Consider the following 19153-nt stretch of genomic DNA (forward strand, 5'->3'; position numbering starts at 1 on the left):
GTTGCGTCGGTGGGAGAGTATAGCAGGTAATTTAGTGTTAACAACTGAGTTGAAAACGTAAATTGGCCACCGCAAAGGGTAAAATAGCTGACGTTTCGAGCGTTAGTCCTTCGTCAGAGCGATTTGGTATTACCTCATATAAGTGTCTTTCTACGTCGCGAAGGTGTTCTCGTAGAAAGAAATCACGTGGAAAGAAATAACAAGGACGCATCCCAACCAGTTGCTAAACACTTCAATCTCCCTAATCATTCTAATCAGCATATGGCAGTTTGCGGCTTTTCCCTACATATAGGCAGTTCGAAAAGCCGTTCTAAAACGTAAATTTTTCTGGCAAATCGGCACTCTTAATTCCCACGGAATCAACGAACACTTTTCATTCAGTTAATTTATTCTTGTTTTTCTTGTTACCTTGTCCGCACCAGTAGCGAAGCTCCATTTTCTGCATATAAACACATGCTCAACCCACAATTCCTCCATTCGCTCTGACAAAGGGCTAAGCTGGAAAAGTTAGCTTTAAACCTCTTAACGGTGGCCAATTTACGTTATCAACTCAGTTAATAAAATACCAAATTACCTTTTTAGAAGCATTCTAAGTCAAGATTGATATTCGTTCTCACGTCTTTCTCCTCAACATCACTTTTTTTCCCCGTGGTTTACATTCTCACCCCGCTCGCTGAGAAGAAGAAAGTGACGAGTCATATGACTAGTCACGTGTCTCACAGCTGATTAGTTACCTTGCTTTGAAATGGCCTTCAAATTACGTTTTCTGTTGTGAACACGAAAATGCTTTGAAAGGGTTGATCTGAAAAGTCAATATACATGACCATTATCATCACGTAACAAAAGCCAAGGACATCAAAGTGAATCTTCTGCATGATAGACTGTGCCAGTTTACCTTTCAGCAAATGCCATCCCACAGTCTGCACACCTGAAAGGTCGCTCCCCGGTGTGAGTGCGCATGTGCGTGGTGACAGAAGAGGACTGGGAGAAGCACTTTCCGCACACAGAGCATGCGTATGGTTTCTCTCCTGTGTGAGTTCGCACGTGTGTTATTAAGTTTGCTGATTGGGTGAAAGCTTTTGGACAGTGTGTACACTTGTACGGTTTTTCACCATTGTGTTTCCTCATGTGGACAATCAATGATGATTTGCGAGAGAAATCTCTTTTGCAGATATTGCATCGCGGCTTCTCTCGTCTCGTCTCGCGTTGTTCTTTGGAGTTGATAGTTACCTTTGAATTCCAAATTTTTTTAAAGGAAAACATGCATTATGTTTCGTAATTTTTTGTACCAGTGCATCGTATTATTACTGCTCATTCACTTTCTTGTAATCTGGTAACAGTGGTTAATAATGTACATAAAAAAATTTGCGTTTCTGATTGGCTGAAAACGAGTGCATTCTCATGTAACACGAGTGCAAATTACAAATAGGGCGCGCGCTTTCAAAATTCCGCCTCTTAACTATGTGTGATGTTTTTTCTTGTACATTATTAATGATTAATAAAATGATATATTTTACAATTTGGTGTAATAAGCACTTGTAACTTTTCAAAGAGTAAAAATTGCACCTGCCCCACGGGCTCGTGAAATTTTACTGACTCTGAAAAATTTATGCGTGCTTACTTAAACCAAATCTCACTCGAAATCATGTTATTACCTATACCGATTTTCTACAGTTCACCCGCTAAACTCTGTTGACAACAACTGATTATCCCTTTGTGAAAACCATCTGATCTCCACAAAAATCCTTGCCCCCCACCCCATCCCCCAGCGTCAGATAAGGACTGGTCCCAAAACATTGTTTTATAGCAAGTGTCCCACAGTTTACAGGGCTCCTGAAAACGTACAATGTCTCACTCCCACCTTCCCCCCCCCCTTCCGTTCCCTTGGCACGTCCCTCTCAACCAATGTCCATTGCAATTATTTTGCAAGACTTTCAGGACCTATTTCTCCATCAGCAATCTAAGAAGCAGTTTTATTTTTCATATGTCCACTTTAAAAAATTCACTTTCATGAAAAGGCTAACGGCCCCGCTATGTGTTGTGCAATGTTACGTTTCCTAACACACTATGTTGAAGAAACACAAGAATAACCATGAAGAGTAGCAAAGCACGCACTGGATATACGTTGAGAGGTGGTCTACTAATTTTATCACCTGAGAATTGATAAGCGATGCAGCTGCTGGACATGACTCATGAGGATACTGTAGATACAGCGGGTATTGAAATACACCAGTTGCGCATGCACTTATCAGAGGAGGTGAAGTTTTTCCTGACACGTCCCCTTCGTCCATATAGCGTCTTGATTGATTGGGGAAGCCCAAGTATGATGGAAGAGCCTGAATGAATCGTATCTTTGGATGATGCCTGGTGGTTTGGGAGGTAAAATGTACATACTTGAAACTCGAACAATGACATAATCTGAGAAAATGCTCACCTACCCCTCCCCCAACCCAAAATTAATCTTACGTTGTTATCAGTCGACTATCGTTGGGTTAGGGGAGGGGTAGTTGCGCAGTTGTTCAGATACTGACATTGATCCGAGAACCTCCACTGTTGGAATGGATTGTAATCTTTTTATCTTAAAGTTGACGGAAAGTTTATCGTTAATGTGCACTTTATTAGTTCAGCCATTTTGAATTTTCGGCTTTTCCTGGTTGCCTTTCAGAAATTTTTGAGATGCAAAGGATTAATGTTTGATTAAAAAAAATTGCTGCAACCGCTTTTCGGTTGTCACATACAAGTAAACTTAAGCATTATTAGCTGGTATTCTTGTTTAATTCTTTATGAAGTGTGTTTTTTTCCTTCAATTAATCTAAGCGACCATTGCATCAGTTAAGCAGTCTCTTATTCCAGCAGTTACCGGTCCCTTGAAAGAGTTCCCACCGTGCTTCGGATTCGCGTAATCATTATTAGGTTGCAAGCCTTGATTTCCGTCTCCTTTCAGCCCCCTCTCCTCACCCAAGAGGAAACTTTCCAACTTCCTCTGTTACCTTTGTGCTCGACACAGGATCCCCCAAAAGAGTTAATAAACACGCATACATACCTATTGCTTGATAGAACTCTATTCGCTGGTATCTTGAACACTCCGGGTAACACTGCAGTGTTTGACTTGAAAGTGGAACAATTCTTCAGGGGAAATCTTATCATTTTCTTTCGACGAAACTGTAACTGAAAATGTTAGCATTAGGGGTGATTAAGAGACTGTTGCAATCTAATAGCACCTGAGTTTTTAAGAATATTGATTCAAAAAAGAACCTGTGCCGAGATTTCTGTCAAACTTTGCGTATGATTTGTTTATTTGATAAAATCGTAGCTATTTGAAAAACCCCAGAGTATACTTCCTTGAGATATCAGAACAGCCTTACGTAAGAGTGGAGGGTGTGTATAGCACAGGGTCACCAAGGATGGAGGATTCGAAGTTTTCTCGTCCGAGAAGCTAGCCCCTGTAAACTATCATTACCATGCCAATGTTATCATTGTAAATACAATTATTTATTACCATTTATTTATTATTGGTTGAGTGTCAATGATTCACTATATTCTTGAACCACTTCTCTCTTGTGGAACAGGGTTCTCAAAAATTTGTGGGATGCGACAGGTTTTCTCTTTTACATGTGAGACATTTACAGCAACGCTTCCTTCTAGCGTTATTACAAAACCTCTAGTTCTTTTCAATACTGTAAAAATTGTGCAATATCAGTAGACACATGTAGTTTTAAACCGCCTATTTATACTTTTTGCAGAAAATGAGGTTGTTGAGCAATTACACGCACACAAACCTTTGAAAAATATATCTTCGCCAGTATTGCGAGAACTTCTGACGAATTTCATGGGAAGTTGAGCACAGAAAGTCTCTGGTGGAAAGTTGTTTCTTTTTCAAACCCAATGGAGTACATTTTGAGCGCAAAAAGGATGTATGCGTTAAAAAAACTTTACTCCTTTTTCGTGATGGTCTCTTTCCAGAAACACTTTCACTTACCTTGAGTAACTGAGTGCGTGCCGAAGGCCAAGAAATTTCTTTGGAAAATCAGTTCCTCACGTCCTGGATAAAGGGGAGTTAATCCTTACACTCCCAAGTTTTATCATAAAGGAATTTCTCCTTACAGAATTTGTACTTCTACGCGACTTAATAGTCGTCCTACAGAATTTGTACTTTTACGAGCGTGCAAGTAACGAGGAGAAAGAACATACGATGGAAGGGATATTGCTTGATTAGAGACCAAATTACAGGCTTGAAATTCCTAGAAATTTATAGCAGATGGTGCAGTGAATTGATAAGAAGGTCTTTGGAGTGCGGCGCCTTTTAATCACTCTTCACAGGTTTCATTTCTTTTCTGTTTTGGGTGTTTCCTTGGAGTTTTCCTCAAAACAACTTTTTTTATTCGTGTCAAGCAAAGTAATAACTAATGATTACTTAGGTGATCATTCCAAATGTGAATTAACGTGTTTATTTGACATATCTTAGTGCTATCAAAAACGTTCCTGAACTTTATGCTAGTCGAAACTTTTTTCCGTTGTCTCGGTAACTGGATAGGTTGTTGCAAATATTTTGTCAACATCCTTTGTCTCCTTGGTAACAATTCAATAACTACTTTAACTATTTTCCTCAAAAGTCGTCAAACGATTAGTGAAAACTCTGTGGTTCATATGTATTCCTAGCTAATTACGCTCAAGATTGAACGCGGCAACGAAAATGACAAATTTTGCCTTTTCGCTCAGAATTACGAAACGATCACTCGACAGCAAAAATGTAACACAAAGTAGTAAGATCTTCAAAGGGAATCTCTAAATCGATTTGAAAGGGTTGGGTAATGCTACATAGAAAACAAGAATATGAAAGAAAGTTTCGAAAATCTCCAGATGGCGAAAATATCTTTCGAACATGGCTAACATAAGAGGCGAAAATGACAAAATGTCACCAAAAGGATCAATAAAGCCCCTTAAAAAACAGAAAAACTACGAAAATCACTAAAAAACCACGAGACCCTCAAGGAAAAATCACTTAACCAACACGCGACTTTTGCCATTGCTGAGACCAGAATGAACGCTGGGATTGGTCAGCCCTGTATCAGGTCACTCGAGGGGCATGTTGTTCCGCGCGGCCTCGATCTTTGTTGTTGTTGTGTGAAATGCAGAGTCAAAAAGCTTCGCAAATTCTTTTAAAGGTGAATTTTAGCAATCATCTTTTTTTCGATGATGGGCGGTGTAGATCATTGATCCGTGTGAAAATGTAAAAATGACCGTAAACATCAGTACAAGGTACAGAATTTTAATAAAACCTATCATTCAGCAAGGTGAATCTATCGCCGGGTGTCGTAAATGCAAGCAATTCGTTGGTTTTTTGCTTCTGAACGGTCATTTATAGCACTCTTTTCAATAAAGAGATATATCTAGGTCATTTTTCTTTGCATGTTATTATTAGCTTCTGGTAACCGTTTATCTGGTAACCCCGACAAATTTGCATTTTGACTTTGAGCATGTTTTGCGATTTGTGTCTTGAATGTTTATTTCTGAGGAAAACCAAAGGAGTAAAGCAGTCATTAAAAATCAGGAAAAGTAAGGAAAAGCAGGCGGGATTTTGCATTAACCAAACGCTGATACAGCTATGATTGAAGCTTAAATTATGTCATGAACAAAACGTTTTGCCGTGAAATGTAAATGAACATTTTCTTTAAATTTACGTAACTTTCAAGATATCTTTTTTGTTACATGTTCTCCTCGGCCCATCATGGAGTGAAAAAAGGTCTTCAAATATACACCTCTCAAAAAATTTTAGATGCTTTCGAGACCCTACAACAAAAAATATAAGGCCGTGCGAAACGGGATGGAACGGAAAGTGTAATAACTTCTTACAGACTTCTGCACGAATCTTCTAAACCCACGAATTGAAAATAAAAGGTTTTCGTTAAAATTTTGTACCTTTCGAGATGTCTACGGTCATTTTCACATTCCCACACGGATCAATGATCTCCGCGGCCCTACTAGGGAAAGAAAAAAGGTTTGCTGACGTACAATATTCAGGGAATTTGCGAGGCTTTTTCGGCTCTGCATCTCACACGACAACGACAAAGATCTAAGCCGCGCGAAACAACAAGCTCCCTGCCCTAGTGCAGGGTTGGCCAATCCCAGCATTCATTTGGACGTAGTATTAGCAAAGTCGCGTATTAAAGAGGATGAAACAAGGTTCCATCGAGAACAGCCACATCTACCGACCAATGTATTTGTTTTCCAGCAATTGTATGGAACTCGGTTGTGTAGAATGGGACTTAACGAGCGCGGTTGCGTAGCGATGCTTATTGGGCACGGTTGCGTAGCTAAGTGAAATTTCTTCACATACGATACCATGAAGGTATACTATGAAGGTATCATGCCATAATTGATCACTCAATGTACAAAAACTCGGTCAGAAATGCTACCAACATTGATTTTGGGAGAGAAATATGGATTAAAAGTTTTTGAAAGATTTTTCCTGGTTTTGTTTGAGTAGTTCCAATTTCAATGACCGTTATACAGGTGGAACGATACAAACAGGCCGTTAGGACTTGGTAAAGGGTGATCACGAGCGCTTAATGAAAGTGAAAATTACAACTACTATGGGGAAAAAATTTCGGGACTTTGACAAAAGACTGTTTAATACTGGGTTACCGCTGCCGCTCAATACAGATTCGATTGTATTTTTTAAGGTCTGTTGAATAGAAAAATAGAATACAAAAACACAAGTTTCCTTTTCTTTTAATGGTTCGGTGTCACAGATTCTTAAATTCCTTATTTTTTTCCTAACTTCTTGAAAAATAAGTCGACACATTTGTAGTAATTGCTTTTCTATATCAGTAAAATCTATTGCCTAAAAATTGAAAAACCTAACGAAACAAATTTCTTTATTAACTTAGACTTTTAGAATTTGAAGGGACAAGAGATACGATATTTACAAAGAAGTTTATTGTAATATATTGAATTTCATAGTTTCTTTTTAAGGAGAGAGTTCTCTCGCAAACTAGTCAATAAAATTTGTTAATTGATTTTATAATCTTTATGTCTGCTTAATATGAAGAATAACCCATTAGATTACAAAAGTGTTAGTAAGAAAAGGAGGCTTGATTTAACATTTCGCAAGGGATAATTCATTATCTATCGGCTGCAGAGCTCGGAGGATTTGGTGAGGGTCTCAATGGGGTGACGGCTTTTACGGGTAACGGTTAAAATTTTGGCCAGTTTAAGGCTAACGCTTGATAACTGTCCATTGTGGTCACCAGAATTTTTTTGACGGATAACTTTTTTTAACGACAAACGATTAAAATTTGTTCATTTTAATTTTATGGCTATCAGTTAGTCCCATTTAGACCTTCTGTGGGGGGATCACATGGTTTTCAGAGGGGAGGGGAAGGGGAAAGGGGTCAGTTATCGTTAACATACAGAATAAAGGGAAGGGGGGGGGACATAGAAAAGTGACTGTCGGGTCAATTTAATTTTGTGACACAACCAGAAACCCACCCCCACCCCGCGATGGATAATGACCAGTCCTCTAAATTTCCCTCCACCCCTGCCACCACCCTCCGACTATCCTCAAATAAAAATTTGTCGCCTTATTCTCAAAATCGTCAAAACAAATTATCACATTTGTTGTACAGAGGATGACAATTCGGTCAAAGTAGTATTCACTGAAACGCAGTTAAGAATATAACTTTCAATTAAAAAGCGGGTAACTGGTGTGGTACAGAGCGAGCTAAAAGCTACGTTAGAGCTTGCCAATCCCATTCATATGTTATCAAAAACAGTAAAGCTAAAATTCCGGTGGATTCTCCCTAAACAAGCGCATGAGTGGTTTTGGATTTTCCTTCTGTGTGGACACGGTGGTGTTTTGCAAGTGTTGACCTGTATGAGAGATAAAGATTGAAACGATGAAGATGTTTACTGAGTTCTCTGTCGAAGGCTTCACGTTCACTCATATCACATTCGATCACACATCACTCTCTCACAATTGGGCTCCATGTCACAAGCTTCACGCTGGGGGCATCGCGTTTCGCGCATCCTGTCTCGTGTTTCACGCACCATGCACTGTTTAAGGTTTCACGTTTACCTATCACGCATATCACTCACATTTCGATCACACATTACTCTTTTCACGATTGTGTCACACGCTTCACACCGTGCCAATCGCGTCTCCCCATCCATATGTGTGTTTCACGCACCACGAATTCTATATCACACACACCAAATAATTTTAAAACCGCTTCCCACTATTTTAACCGTATTGCAAAACATTTCCAATGAAACAAGTTCCTCCCTCAGAAAAATTATTCTAACTATTGATCAAATGAAACCGCAAGAAAAAGCAGCCGATCTAATTAGAAAGAAAACCAGAAAATGTGTCTCATTATTTAATAACTAGGAAATAGCAGTCATTACATACCTGTCTGTAAAGCGTTTGCTGCATCTTTCGCATTTAAACGGTCTTTCACCAGTGTGTGTCCTCATATGGGTCTGCAGGGAATTGGACTGAGAAAAACCCTTCTTACATACGGTGCATTTGAAAGGTCGTTCCCCCGTGTGCGTGCGCAAATGGACAGTCAGATTACCAGATTGATTGAAGGCTCGCGGGCAGAAGAGACACTTGTATGGTTTTTCTCCACTGTGAATACGCATGTGGACTTTCAGTGCGGACGGACGCAGAAACATTCTTTGGCATTCTCGGCACGTTAGTCTCTTATCTCTTTTGGTATTTTCACCCTTAGCCTTCTTAGCCAGCGGTTGTTTTTTTACCACGGAAGATACTCCAGGGATATATGGAGAGAACCCAGGTTCGTAACTGTAGTGGAACGGGTTTACGCAAGGGGAATACGCTGGATGGTGATCATAGTGCTGATGATGCATCCCAAAAATGGGAATCTCTCTCTGACTTACGTTGGGAATTTCTGAGAATACTGGCCATTGATCGAGTACCGGTGTGCTATTGACAAAAAGTATGTTTCAAGTTTTAACCCTGTAACTTCTAAGAGTGATTAGCATCTAATCTTTCACCCCAAAATCAAACATTCATTCAGGGGCTTATCTACCTTTTGGACTTGTTGGCCTTCTTGAGAGATCTGGAAGCTTGGTAGCCTAATGTTTTAACATTGCGAGATTTATTCTTACTGCTTCTTTGTTATTTAGTAACTCGAAGAAATATCGGAAAGAAAGTCCAATTTTTGTTTCAACCTTTGCAAGAGTTGATAACTCAAAAGTCAAGCGGGCGGCAAAAATTGAAGGCCCAGACCGGCGCGGCTATGGCTGGCGATGTCTAGGTGATTAGTCAAAATCGTGGGACTCCGCACGTTAGCCTTGGTTTATCGCTATTTCTGTGTTTTTATTGGTTCACAGGCAATATTATCGGAGCTCATATCCCTTTGTTGTGTTAACTTTCTCACAGCAGTACAAACAAAACATTTTTTCTGTTTAAAGCAGAAATTGTGATCTTGGTTGTTTTCATTGAATCAATCATCATTGCATTTCTCTCGCGGTTGGCTATAAGCACGTAAACGTTTTGAAATACCTGTGGCCAACAAAAAAATGGGATTTAATTTTTCTGTTACCCACCTCATTTTCTTCACGAGTTTATCGAATATTTGTTGAATATACGTTGCTTTATGTTAGAATGAAAAGTGGTCTGTAATTTGTATATATTTCAACTTTTCACTAAGGAATTTACTTAGCAATGCTCAAGGTCAGCGCAGACCTCACAAGGTTAATTTCATAAAAAGTGTTTTTATTCTAAAAACGCATGAAAATTTTTACTGTCCATATGACGCTCGACTGCCAACATCTGACATTGATATGCAGTCATGTCAACAGTGACGTCAGCGTTTTCGAAAAGCTCCGGTTCTGAAGCGGATTTTTGTGATCGGTTGACCTAAACACAGAAATACAGTAGCCTTGTTGTCAAAATCGGAGGAAAACTCCTCCGTATTTGAGTTTTCACACGTCTCTAGTGTAATGTAAGCAGTGGCTCACTGAAAACAATTAAACACCAGTATTCGGCTTACCTTTCTCGTCTGTTCCTGTTAGAACCACTGAATCCACTCTTATAATAAAACGTCGATGTGTCCATTGATCTCTCATCGAAAGTTTCCATTATTCTCTAAGAGGAGTGCACTAATAAAGATAACAAAAATATAAACAATATAATGGAATAGGACGTGACAGTATTTTTCAAACCGTTCTTTTTAATTTGCCTTCATTTCAAGTTGACTGTTGTCTGATCTAAATCGATTTACGTTGTTTAAAGTTGTGATAGATAGTTATCTGTTCCTTTTGAATTTTAAAACTTTCCGTACCAATTGCGATCATTGTTATTTCAATCAATGTTTGTTTGTTTGCTTGTTCGGTTGGTTTAGCTAAAACAGACTTCGTTGTTTTTCACTGTTAAGTTAGCGTTTGCAGCTATTATTTTACAAAGTTTTGTCATATTTCTCTTCCACTAGCCATCAATTTTGTTTGCTGCATATATCTCGTGAAACTGTTAATCTTTACTGTTTTAATGTATCGATCATCATTGTTGAATATTCCTTTAACTTGCTTTAAGGTAAAGAATAACGGGGAGGTAAGTAATCTCTTCAGATAGAATAGTTTTGAACGTCTATCATGATCGTTTTAGCTAAAAACTGTCAATAAAAGTTACTCACATTTCGTCGACTTCAGAGGGAATGATATTCCCATGGAGAAAGTTGCGGTTTCTTTATAAACGTTAAACAAGAATTGGAAGCCTTTAATGGGTGACGATTCCAGTACACGCCCTACCACGCCCAGTACAAATTGGAACTTTCTGTTACTAAATTGTGCAATAAGTTTCCAAATCACGAACCAATCACCAATTCTCAGCTATATTAAACCAATGGGGTTTATGTGACAGTAGAGGGATTGAGAGGTAATTTAGTGTTAACAACTGGGTTGAAAACGTAAATTAGCCACCGTAAAGGGTAAAAAAGCTGACGTTTCGAGCGTTAGCCCTTCGTCAGAGCGATTGAAGGGATCGAGAGATCAGTACAATGTCGAGTTATAGGCGGGGTGACTTCAAAGAATGCCGCTGGAATATTAATTTCCAGGCATCGACGTTTTGTCATGTATCTCACTCAAAAAGCGATTTTAATTATTTTCTAAACGTTTTGAAACGAAATGAAAACTACCTCTCGCTTCCAAACGCTCGTTCTTACGAACGTGAATATTTCACTATAACCAAGAGGATATAAACTGCAGTTGATATTCTCATTCTCGTAACCAAAACGACAAACTGCGAAACCATGATAACAAGGGATTGAAGGAGAAAATCTACTTTTTTCCCCAATCTCGAAATTTCTACCCAACTTTCGTTCAAAAACCACCTTTTTCCCTCAACGTACTTCTCAAATAAAGTGATTTTTGACCCTTGAACCCAGAAAGGCATCGTAAATTGAGTGTGGAACTCATACCAAAGTTATTTTTGCATCTGAAATATAAAATCTTCAACTTTTTGTACTGTTTCTCTGACGAAAAGTCCCTGCAGAGCACATACTTGCGGTAAGTATATATGACAGGTTTGAGGGATGCAAAAGATCCTCCTACTCAAGTATTGGACTTTCGATATTTAAGGTTGTACTCGAGCTTACCCATATGATTTAGGTAAGGTCATATTTCACTTCATTTCTGAACTAAACGGCGAGACGGATAATTTTTTTAAAAAATATTTTTCGTTACCGCGATGTCATATTCTCAGTGGGAAAAGAGCAAATATGGGTTATTTCGTTGAAATTCACAGGATAAAAGTTAACGGCGAAAGAAAAGGCTAGTATTTATCAGGTCATATGCGTAACCATAGGAACAGTATTTTATCATAATGTTCAATAATTTAACGTACATGATGGTATATTGCTACTGTTATTTCAATGAAGTGTCGAAGCAAAACAAGATTGTATAAGGTTTACCTAGCTTCGCTCCTCTTTGATTGGTCTAAAAAGCTATCACTCAACTAAACACCAGTTGGATATAAAGCAAAGCGAGGTATCCTATATAAGCCATGTCGCCGGCAAGTAACACGAAAAGAAGATAATTAGTAATCTCGTGAACGAAAGTCAGTCTTCGAAACGCGCACATAAATGTTACCCTCGCTCTGATATTCTGAGCAGAAGTAACGTAATAGCAGACAATGAGAAGAATCAAGAATTTTTGATGACAAAGACTTCAGAAAAAGGGGAAGCATGATTCCTTGAGCGTTGATTCACAGTGCCGACTTCCGAGGAAACAGACTTCCGTTTCCCTCTAAGAAAAACATTAATTACTATAGAATCTGCATATCGCAGCTAACATACTAATTGTTCGTCTCTGCGCCCTTATTTTCTCTTCGATAACGATGGCAAAGGAGTCACTTCGTGCTTTCAGGGACGGATCTTCATCTCCGATTTTGTTAAGAAATAGTCGTAGCCTTTCCAAGTATGCCAGGTTATTCCAGCTGCAAAATGTTCTGAGTTCTTATCACTTCCGTTGAGATAGAGTCCATTAAGACTTGCCTTATGACACACTCCGTGCCACCAACCGCTCTTGAAAAGTTTGGCGCAGTGGCCAGCACCATATTTATCGTTGTCTTGATCTTGTGTTGAGAATTTGTTGCCACTTTCAAAAGAGAACGAATCACCAGCATCGCCGTCTGTGAGAGGAAAACAATTTAAAGCAAGGAAGGACTTAGAATATTTAATAAATACAGATTGATCATTTTGTCAAGCTTACGCATGCGTTCTTCGTGCCCATGGCGACAAGTATTGAGTAATTTTTAAAACACTCATATCACGCAAAAGCCTTCATAACATATCACTCTAAACTCACGCAAAACTTTTACGAAATGGTTGTGGGAATGCGTTACGCATATGTCACGTACGTACGCTCTGTTCTAACACACAAACGCTTTTTCACCTGTGTATGTTCCACTGGTCATCAAAAACTTCTGGTCAGCGCCTGCCACCGTAAATCCTTTATAAACAGCAAATCTGTTCGTTCCATCCGGGGCTCCCAAGTCGAATCTTAACGTGACGAGATTTTTCGCCAGTCGGTGAATTCTGTCCAATCCCAGCCAGAACTCTCCCGATACGTTACCGAATCCATTCTTGTATTCCACCCACGTCCGGTTGCTAAACCAAACCGAGCCGTCAAAACGCTTTTGGAGCACGGTCCAGCCCCCTTCCGCTGTTGTTTGGTCGCAGTAGACCGGAAACGAGCCCATGCCGTCTTCAGGGTTTATGGTATAAATACCACTGACCTTAAAACCTGCATTGTACAGCGCCGTGCAATTGGAGTATGTTACTGAAATGAGAATGAGTAATTATGTTATTTTCAGAAGAGAGGATGATTAAGCTCAGAAATGGACCCAACCAAAGTAAGCTTTGCTCAAAATACGATCAAGCTGATTGGGGATTAAAATTTTTATCCACTTTCGCGATCCTGCGATTGTAAATCTTTTTGTGCCTGACAAAAAGTGAAAAAAGAATCCCACAGGTCTGATGCGTGTTTCAATTGCACACGCAATGCGTGGTATTGCACGTGCATCACGCGCGTGTTAATGCTGGTATGACCTGAAATTTGTTATTGGCGTCATTTGATTGCCTTTTTTAGCGGGAAGTACAGGGTGTATATTTCGATATTTCTTTTGCTAACCTGGTTGCGTTGGAGTTGGAGACGAAGTTTGAATCGGAGCCGAGGTCGAGGATGCACTTGGGATGATCACGTGGCCGTATCCTCCTCCGAAGCTACAGTTTTCAAGTCTGTTCTGCACAGCGGTTAGTTGTTCACTCATGTTCATAACTTGAGCCCACAGTTTGGCGAGGTGATTGGTTTGGTCGAAAATGGCTGGGACAAAGCGCGTGTTATTGAGTATCTTGTTCAGTTGGTTGTTATCTGGTGAAAAAAAGCATCGGAAGTAAATCATGAGCTACCGTCAGTCTAACTGCAATTACAGAGTAGTCTATAATTATCTATAACGTAGTCTGTTGCATTTTACCCTCTTCACCTCCCCCCGAGCTTTTTATCTGGTTTCATTGGACAGCTCACTGATACCCATGACACTTTTGAAAATCCTGGAAGGTGAGAGGCACTGTGAGAGGGAGGAACTTAACTAAAGAGTGGCTGTGCATTAACCCTAATCAGTGCTCGAATCCAGATCACTCAAAGCAGAGTTCAGCGCGCCAGGCTACCCGCCGTCGTATCGCTTCTCCCACATCTGACCAGTAATAGTGAGGGTCAGTTAGTCGTCTCGAATATAATTTTATGCCTCTAATGCTGATAGGAATTTAATTTGGTCTTTAAAAACACTCATTACGTCCGCGATTTACCAGTGCATTGATGAGGTGGCAGATGTGAAATTGTAGATGACACCTGGACAAATTGAGTCGGCGATGGACACACAGTAATGGTCTTTGTTGGTTGAGCTGTTGAAACAGGACTTGTCTGACACTTGGGATCTAGCAAATAAAATCAAAGGAAAGAAACACACTAAGTGAAAGAAACTTCGGCGCTGCATAGATTCAGGTATTCCGTGTATAAAGCTGAGACCGTAATTACACTCGATGGACACTATCGTAGGTATGTTTTTTCGGTTTCTCATCTTTGTTTAGTCGTTCTGATATTCAGGCTAACAAACGTCAGACTACGTTTATTAAGTAGTATGATTCTGCACGCGGGGAAACTTTCTCTCAAATTTTCAAATGGAAGTTGCAAAAAAAATTAAAAAGCAAAACAAAAACCGAAACACAAGAGCATTAAGTTGTCTATCCAGGAATGGAACTTATCTTCTATTCAACCAAAGGACGTATTATTATTTATCGCCTGGGGGTGAGGGTCGGTGTATTTTGAGGGGATATCATGGTTTCCAGGGGAAATGGAGATCAGTCTTCGCTAACAAAGTATACAGCGAGGGACATAGAAAATTGACTACTTATAAGATCAATAAGGGAGGATCATTTGAATACTACGGGGGGGGGGGGGAAATTAGGTAAATTTCATCGTGACAATACCAAAATCCTCTGAGTCCCCCCTTCCTTCCCCTAACGAAAGACTCCTAAAGGGAGAAGAGAGAACTGTTATTCACCGTTTTCATCAGTACAAACATAGACTTTCATTCTCATGTTATGCGTCGCACACCTCCCCCCTGAGGTCTGCTCCAGAGACCATCCACGGCCATTAGAGGTGGCTGAAAATATAAACAAAAACCGTTCAGTCACTTGAAGCAACACTTTGCTTCAACCAAAAGCAGTAGTTTAATGGTGAAATGATATTAAGAGTAAATATTGTGCATATGTGCAGTTCTCCTGAACCATGGCAAATCGTTGGAAATGCATCATGCAAATTATTTGCCCTTTATTGACTCTTCCCATCATTAATTCGTTCCACTCTGTCTACTTCAAACCCCTGTGGGGTTGGAATCAAATGAGTTGCGCGGAATGGAGCGTTATTTATTTTTTTTTTGAAAAAAAGAAGAGCAAAATAGCTTTGCTTACCGATGAAATAGTACTCCTTCCCAGGCTCAAACTCCAACCCATCTGCGCCTACTGCGCTATACCGCTGAAATACTACCGTGAAGTAACGCAGTTGCAGCGGAGAGTCACACTTCATTAAAATTCTGTTTTGAGGTTTAGTAGTTTCTATTACGCATGTCTCGTATGCCTGTTCATCAACTATCCATAGATTTTCATACATTTTTTCCAGAGGAATGCTTCCCTCGACCGCTATCGGGATCATTGCGGGATTCGGGCACACAATCTTCACTTTACTCATTGGTAGAACTGCGAAAGAAAAGTTGTTTTGAAATCTGTGGAAAAACAAACAGCAGAAATTAATGAAAATAAGAATAAAACAGAACAATCCAGAAAATCAATTCTATCTTTAAAGTTTGGTTTCCTGTCAATTGCTTCCACCGATCAAGGTAGAAGAGACTAGCCATTATCGATCTCCTAGGGGGAGGGGAGAGGGGGGAGGGGGAAGGGGGGAGCGGGAAGCGGAGGGGGAATCGGGGGATTTCGGAGGGGGCAACTGCCAATAAGGGGGATAATTTGAATTCAGCAGAGCTTAATGGACGATCAGGTAAATTACATTGTGGCATAACCAATATCCTCTTATCCCCTCCGCAAGGCGATTGATCGTGATTCCTGAAGAAAGTGTTCTTCGTTAATTGCGGGCTGAAAAAAAATACACTGAAGAAATTGATAAATTGCGTTATTCAAGCTCTTCTTCTTGAAAGGAGCTGTATTTGCGCGGTATTGAATTTCCTTCGGCTTATTGCACCAACGTGGTAAGAGAAAACTCTGTTTGAATTGCCAGCCATCATGTGCATTCACTTTGAGTTAGAACAAACGTAACAGCTGTAGGAGGTAGTAACTTGAATACGAGATAAGAACAGTAAAAACTTATCTTTTCAGTTTATAAATGTGTTTTGAATAATTCTGCTTCAGGGGATGAACTGTTCTGTTAAAGGTTACAATAGGTACGAATCAGATTATAGTTTCTTGGAGCGAGTGTAACATTCATGCTCATTTTCAAGTTAATTTTTTTTTTGCGGTGTAAGATAAAATACTCATAGAAGTCCTATTGTAAAACGGCAATATGGACTTTTTATAGCGACCCTGCAGGCAATAACCCTTTAAGCAAAAGGGTAAGCATAAAACTTTTATTTTGTCAGATTTGTCTAATAACCACTTACATTGGGTTAAGATCCGTCCATTCTACCGATGGATAAATTTTGTGCAGCTGCGATTCAGCAAACAGTAAATGTAAATGCAAAATTAAAACACGGCGAAGAATACTCATGATACTCCGATAAAAAGAACTAAATGATTATTAAGCAGACGTTTTGTTCGGGTTAATTTGTGTGACGTGTTTTACACGGAGGTGCGACCTACGAAGCCGCGTTCTTATCGAAGTGGTTTTAAGTGGCTGGTAACAACAAGTATCGATTCGGAAATTTTCAAAGTTAATTCTCTAGTGTTTTATGGTTTCCTTTGGAAAAATCGTGCATCTCATGCGCAGGATACTCTTTCATATATATTTGTGTTGTGAATCAGCAATTAGAGCAATTGTGTTCAAGATGAAAATGAATATTACCGTTTATTTTCATTTCGGTATAAATTATTGGAATTGAAATATCTTTTCCCTCTCTTTATGGACAAGGAAAATCTTCAAAGAAATTTTGCGCGAGAGGTTATACAAAGCAATAGAAGAAACTGCGATAAAATAAATTTGTCTAATATATTCGTTTCAATATGAATCATCACAGATCATCTTTTTTACATAGAGAGGGGGGAAGTTTCTAAAGAAACTGTGGTGCTGCGTCGGTGGGGGTGTTAAGAGATTTTTTTGGTTCTATCAAATGAGTTGATAATATTATTTGGCCTCCGTAGAGAGCTGCTAAGGCTGACGTTTTGAGACACCGTTAGCCCGTCGAAAAAGCGACCAGTTGATAAAAACAAATCATCTTTTTTGAAGCTAATTTTAAATCAAGAAAGTAACATGCAGTGATAATCACATCATTTGATACGAGTCATGAAAAACCATGCTGCAGAAATCCTTAGGTTTGACTGAGCATAGCTTAATTTTTTCTTTTCCTCTATGCTTTACGACTGATTGTGAAAACGTACCACAAGTTTAAGGCTCGTATGGTGGTTAAAGGCGGGCAAATATTACCTCCGATGGTTTATAACTTAGACCATTTTTAAGGCGTACTGATTCGGTTCGTTTGCAGAGTTTATTGTGTTAATTTCTGCTTAGATCAAATTCAAATGGCGTCAACCAAATATCTGTTCATCGTTTACACCAAGGCGTGAGGTAACTTTTTAAAGGAACTGCGGTATATTGCGACGGTGGGGGTAACGCTTGATAGTTTGGTTCTATCAACTGAGTTGATAATGTAATTTGGCCACCACAGGATAGTTTCCATGGCTGACCTTCCGATCGTTGGTCCTCCGTCAGAACTCTGACAATGGGCTAACGTTCGAATGGTTATAATAATTATCATGATATCCGCTTTGCTATTGTCTTTGGCATTTTGTCAGCTATCGCCCAGAACTATAAATTCGTTTAAATCTCGACTCAAATCTGCGTGTAACGGCTTTTTTAATTCTGAATGGATGCACCTCGTTGTGGCAGTGCTACCTTCAAAGTGTTCTCAATTGGGTTGGTGTCCTTTAGAGCAAGATTAAATTATTTCAGATAACCTACTAAATCTTCCTTATGTGAAAAAATGCACAAGAACTGAAAGGGTAACCAAAAAATCAGAAATCGTGACAACCGCACGTTTTTTTATATAAACTTTGTTATGAACAAACATACCTCCAGCAAATTATTGAGTACCACAAAATCCGTTATGAATTCTAGTGAATCTTTGCAAATGTTTCCACACTTTGACAAGCACTACTCAGTTCTAAAGTTAGAAGACATTTCTTCATCGAAAAGTTCTTTAGATTATTGCCAACAAGTTGAAGTTCCTGAGAACATTTAAGTCGAATATATGGCCTACCCTAACAAAGCTTAAACCACGTAATTAAGATCAAATAAACTGCATGATGCAACTTACGCTGGGCTGTGTGAGTCCCACAAGATCGAAGGATTGTTCCAAAAGGCTTGGACAAGAATCAGGCCACATCCAAATAAAATGCATATGATCTGAAAGAGTTTTAGTTTGGGGAAATTTTCCATTTCCACTTGCCTATTAAGATGCCGTGTTCCTCTCTGATCAGTGTGCTCAGAAAACGTCTTTCAATTTCACGAGATTTAATTTTAATAACAAAGAAATTAACGACGGTCTTATATCAATATGTTATGCGCAATGTAAACACTGATCATCGGATTAGTGCAAACAAGTTACTTTGATGAATTCATTATTTTCTTGTGCGCTATACATAAACAGACAGATTTGCAAACAGACAACCTTTCTGTTGTTATTTAAGAGGGCAGTCATTGCTTATCGCCTGTGAGATCGGAGGATTTTGGGGGGATCATATGGTTTTCAGGGGTGTGTCAACTAGACACACATACTATCAGTCTAACTTGTGCATTCTGGGAAAAATTCGTTTTGTGAGGGTGGCAAATAGAAAAGAAAACACCGAAGATCGCGTTAGGATAGTCGGGTCTCTTTCTTCCCCTTATAAAATCTCTTCGCAAATTGAGA

The 19153-nt window shown here is 39.3% G+C and overlaps 2 protein-coding genes across 2 annotated transcripts; both read right to left on the minus strand.

Moving 5' to 3' along the window:
* Positions 1–891: 891 nt before the first annotated feature.
* On the minus strand, positions 892–10108 carry LOC131789556 (gastrula zinc finger protein XlCGF17.1-like). Its single transcript, XM_066160513.1, has 3 exons — positions 10020–10108; positions 8407–8947; positions 892–981 (listed from the first exon to the last, which is right to left on the minus strand). Exons 1-3 carry the CDS (start codon positions 10106–10108, stop codon positions 892–894), a joined length of 720 nt encoding a protein of 239 aa, XP_066016610.1.
* Positions 10109–11800: 1692 nt separating this feature from the next.
* LOC131789517 (uncharacterized) lies at positions 11801–18720 on the minus strand. The gene is made up of 7 exons (XM_059106663.2): positions 18560–18720; positions 15492–15802; positions 15083–15184; positions 14328–14456; positions 13654–13893; positions 12916–13302; positions 11801–12652 (listed from the first exon to the last, which is right to left on the minus strand). The coding sequence occupies exons 1-7, from the start codon at positions 18679–18681 to the stop codon at positions 12384–12386; spliced, it is 1560 nt and encodes a 519-aa protein (XP_058962646.2). The 5' UTR covers positions 18682–18720; the 3' UTR covers positions 11801–12383.
* Positions 18721–19153: the final 433 nt, after the last annotated feature.

The sequence above is a fragment of the Pocillopora verrucosa genome, chromosome 13, assembly GCF_036669915.1.
Source record: "Pocillopora verrucosa isolate sample1 chromosome 13, ASM3666991v2, whole genome shotgun sequence".
Classification (NCBI taxonomy): Eukaryota; Metazoa; Cnidaria; class Anthozoa; order Scleractinia; family Pocilloporidae; genus Pocillopora; species Pocillopora verrucosa.

Coding starts and splice junctions, on each gene's coding strand:
- LOC131789556 (XM_066160513.1), bottom strand. CDS start 10,108: ATGGAAACTTTCGATGAGAGATCAATGGACACATCGACGTTTTATTAT. Junction 8,948..10,019: donor AACAGGAACAGACGAGAAAG/GTAAGCCGAATA, acceptor TTTTGTCAATAG/CACACCGGTACTCGATCAAT. Junction 982..8,406: donor AACGCTTTACAGACAGGTAT/GTAATGACTGCT, acceptor TGCTTCTCCCAG/TCCTCTTCTGTCACCACGCA.
- LOC131789517 (XM_059106663.2), bottom strand. CDS start 18,681: ATGGAAAATTTCCCCAAACTAAAACTCTTTCAGATCATATGCATTTTA. Junction 15,185..15,491: donor GAAGGAGTACTATTTCATCG/GTAAGCAAAGCT, acceptor TTATATTTTCAG/CCACCTCTAATGGCCGTGGA. Junction 13,303..13,653: donor TCCAACTCCAACGCAACCAG/GTTAGCAAAAGA, acceptor TTCTCATTTCAG/TAACATACTCCAATTGCACG.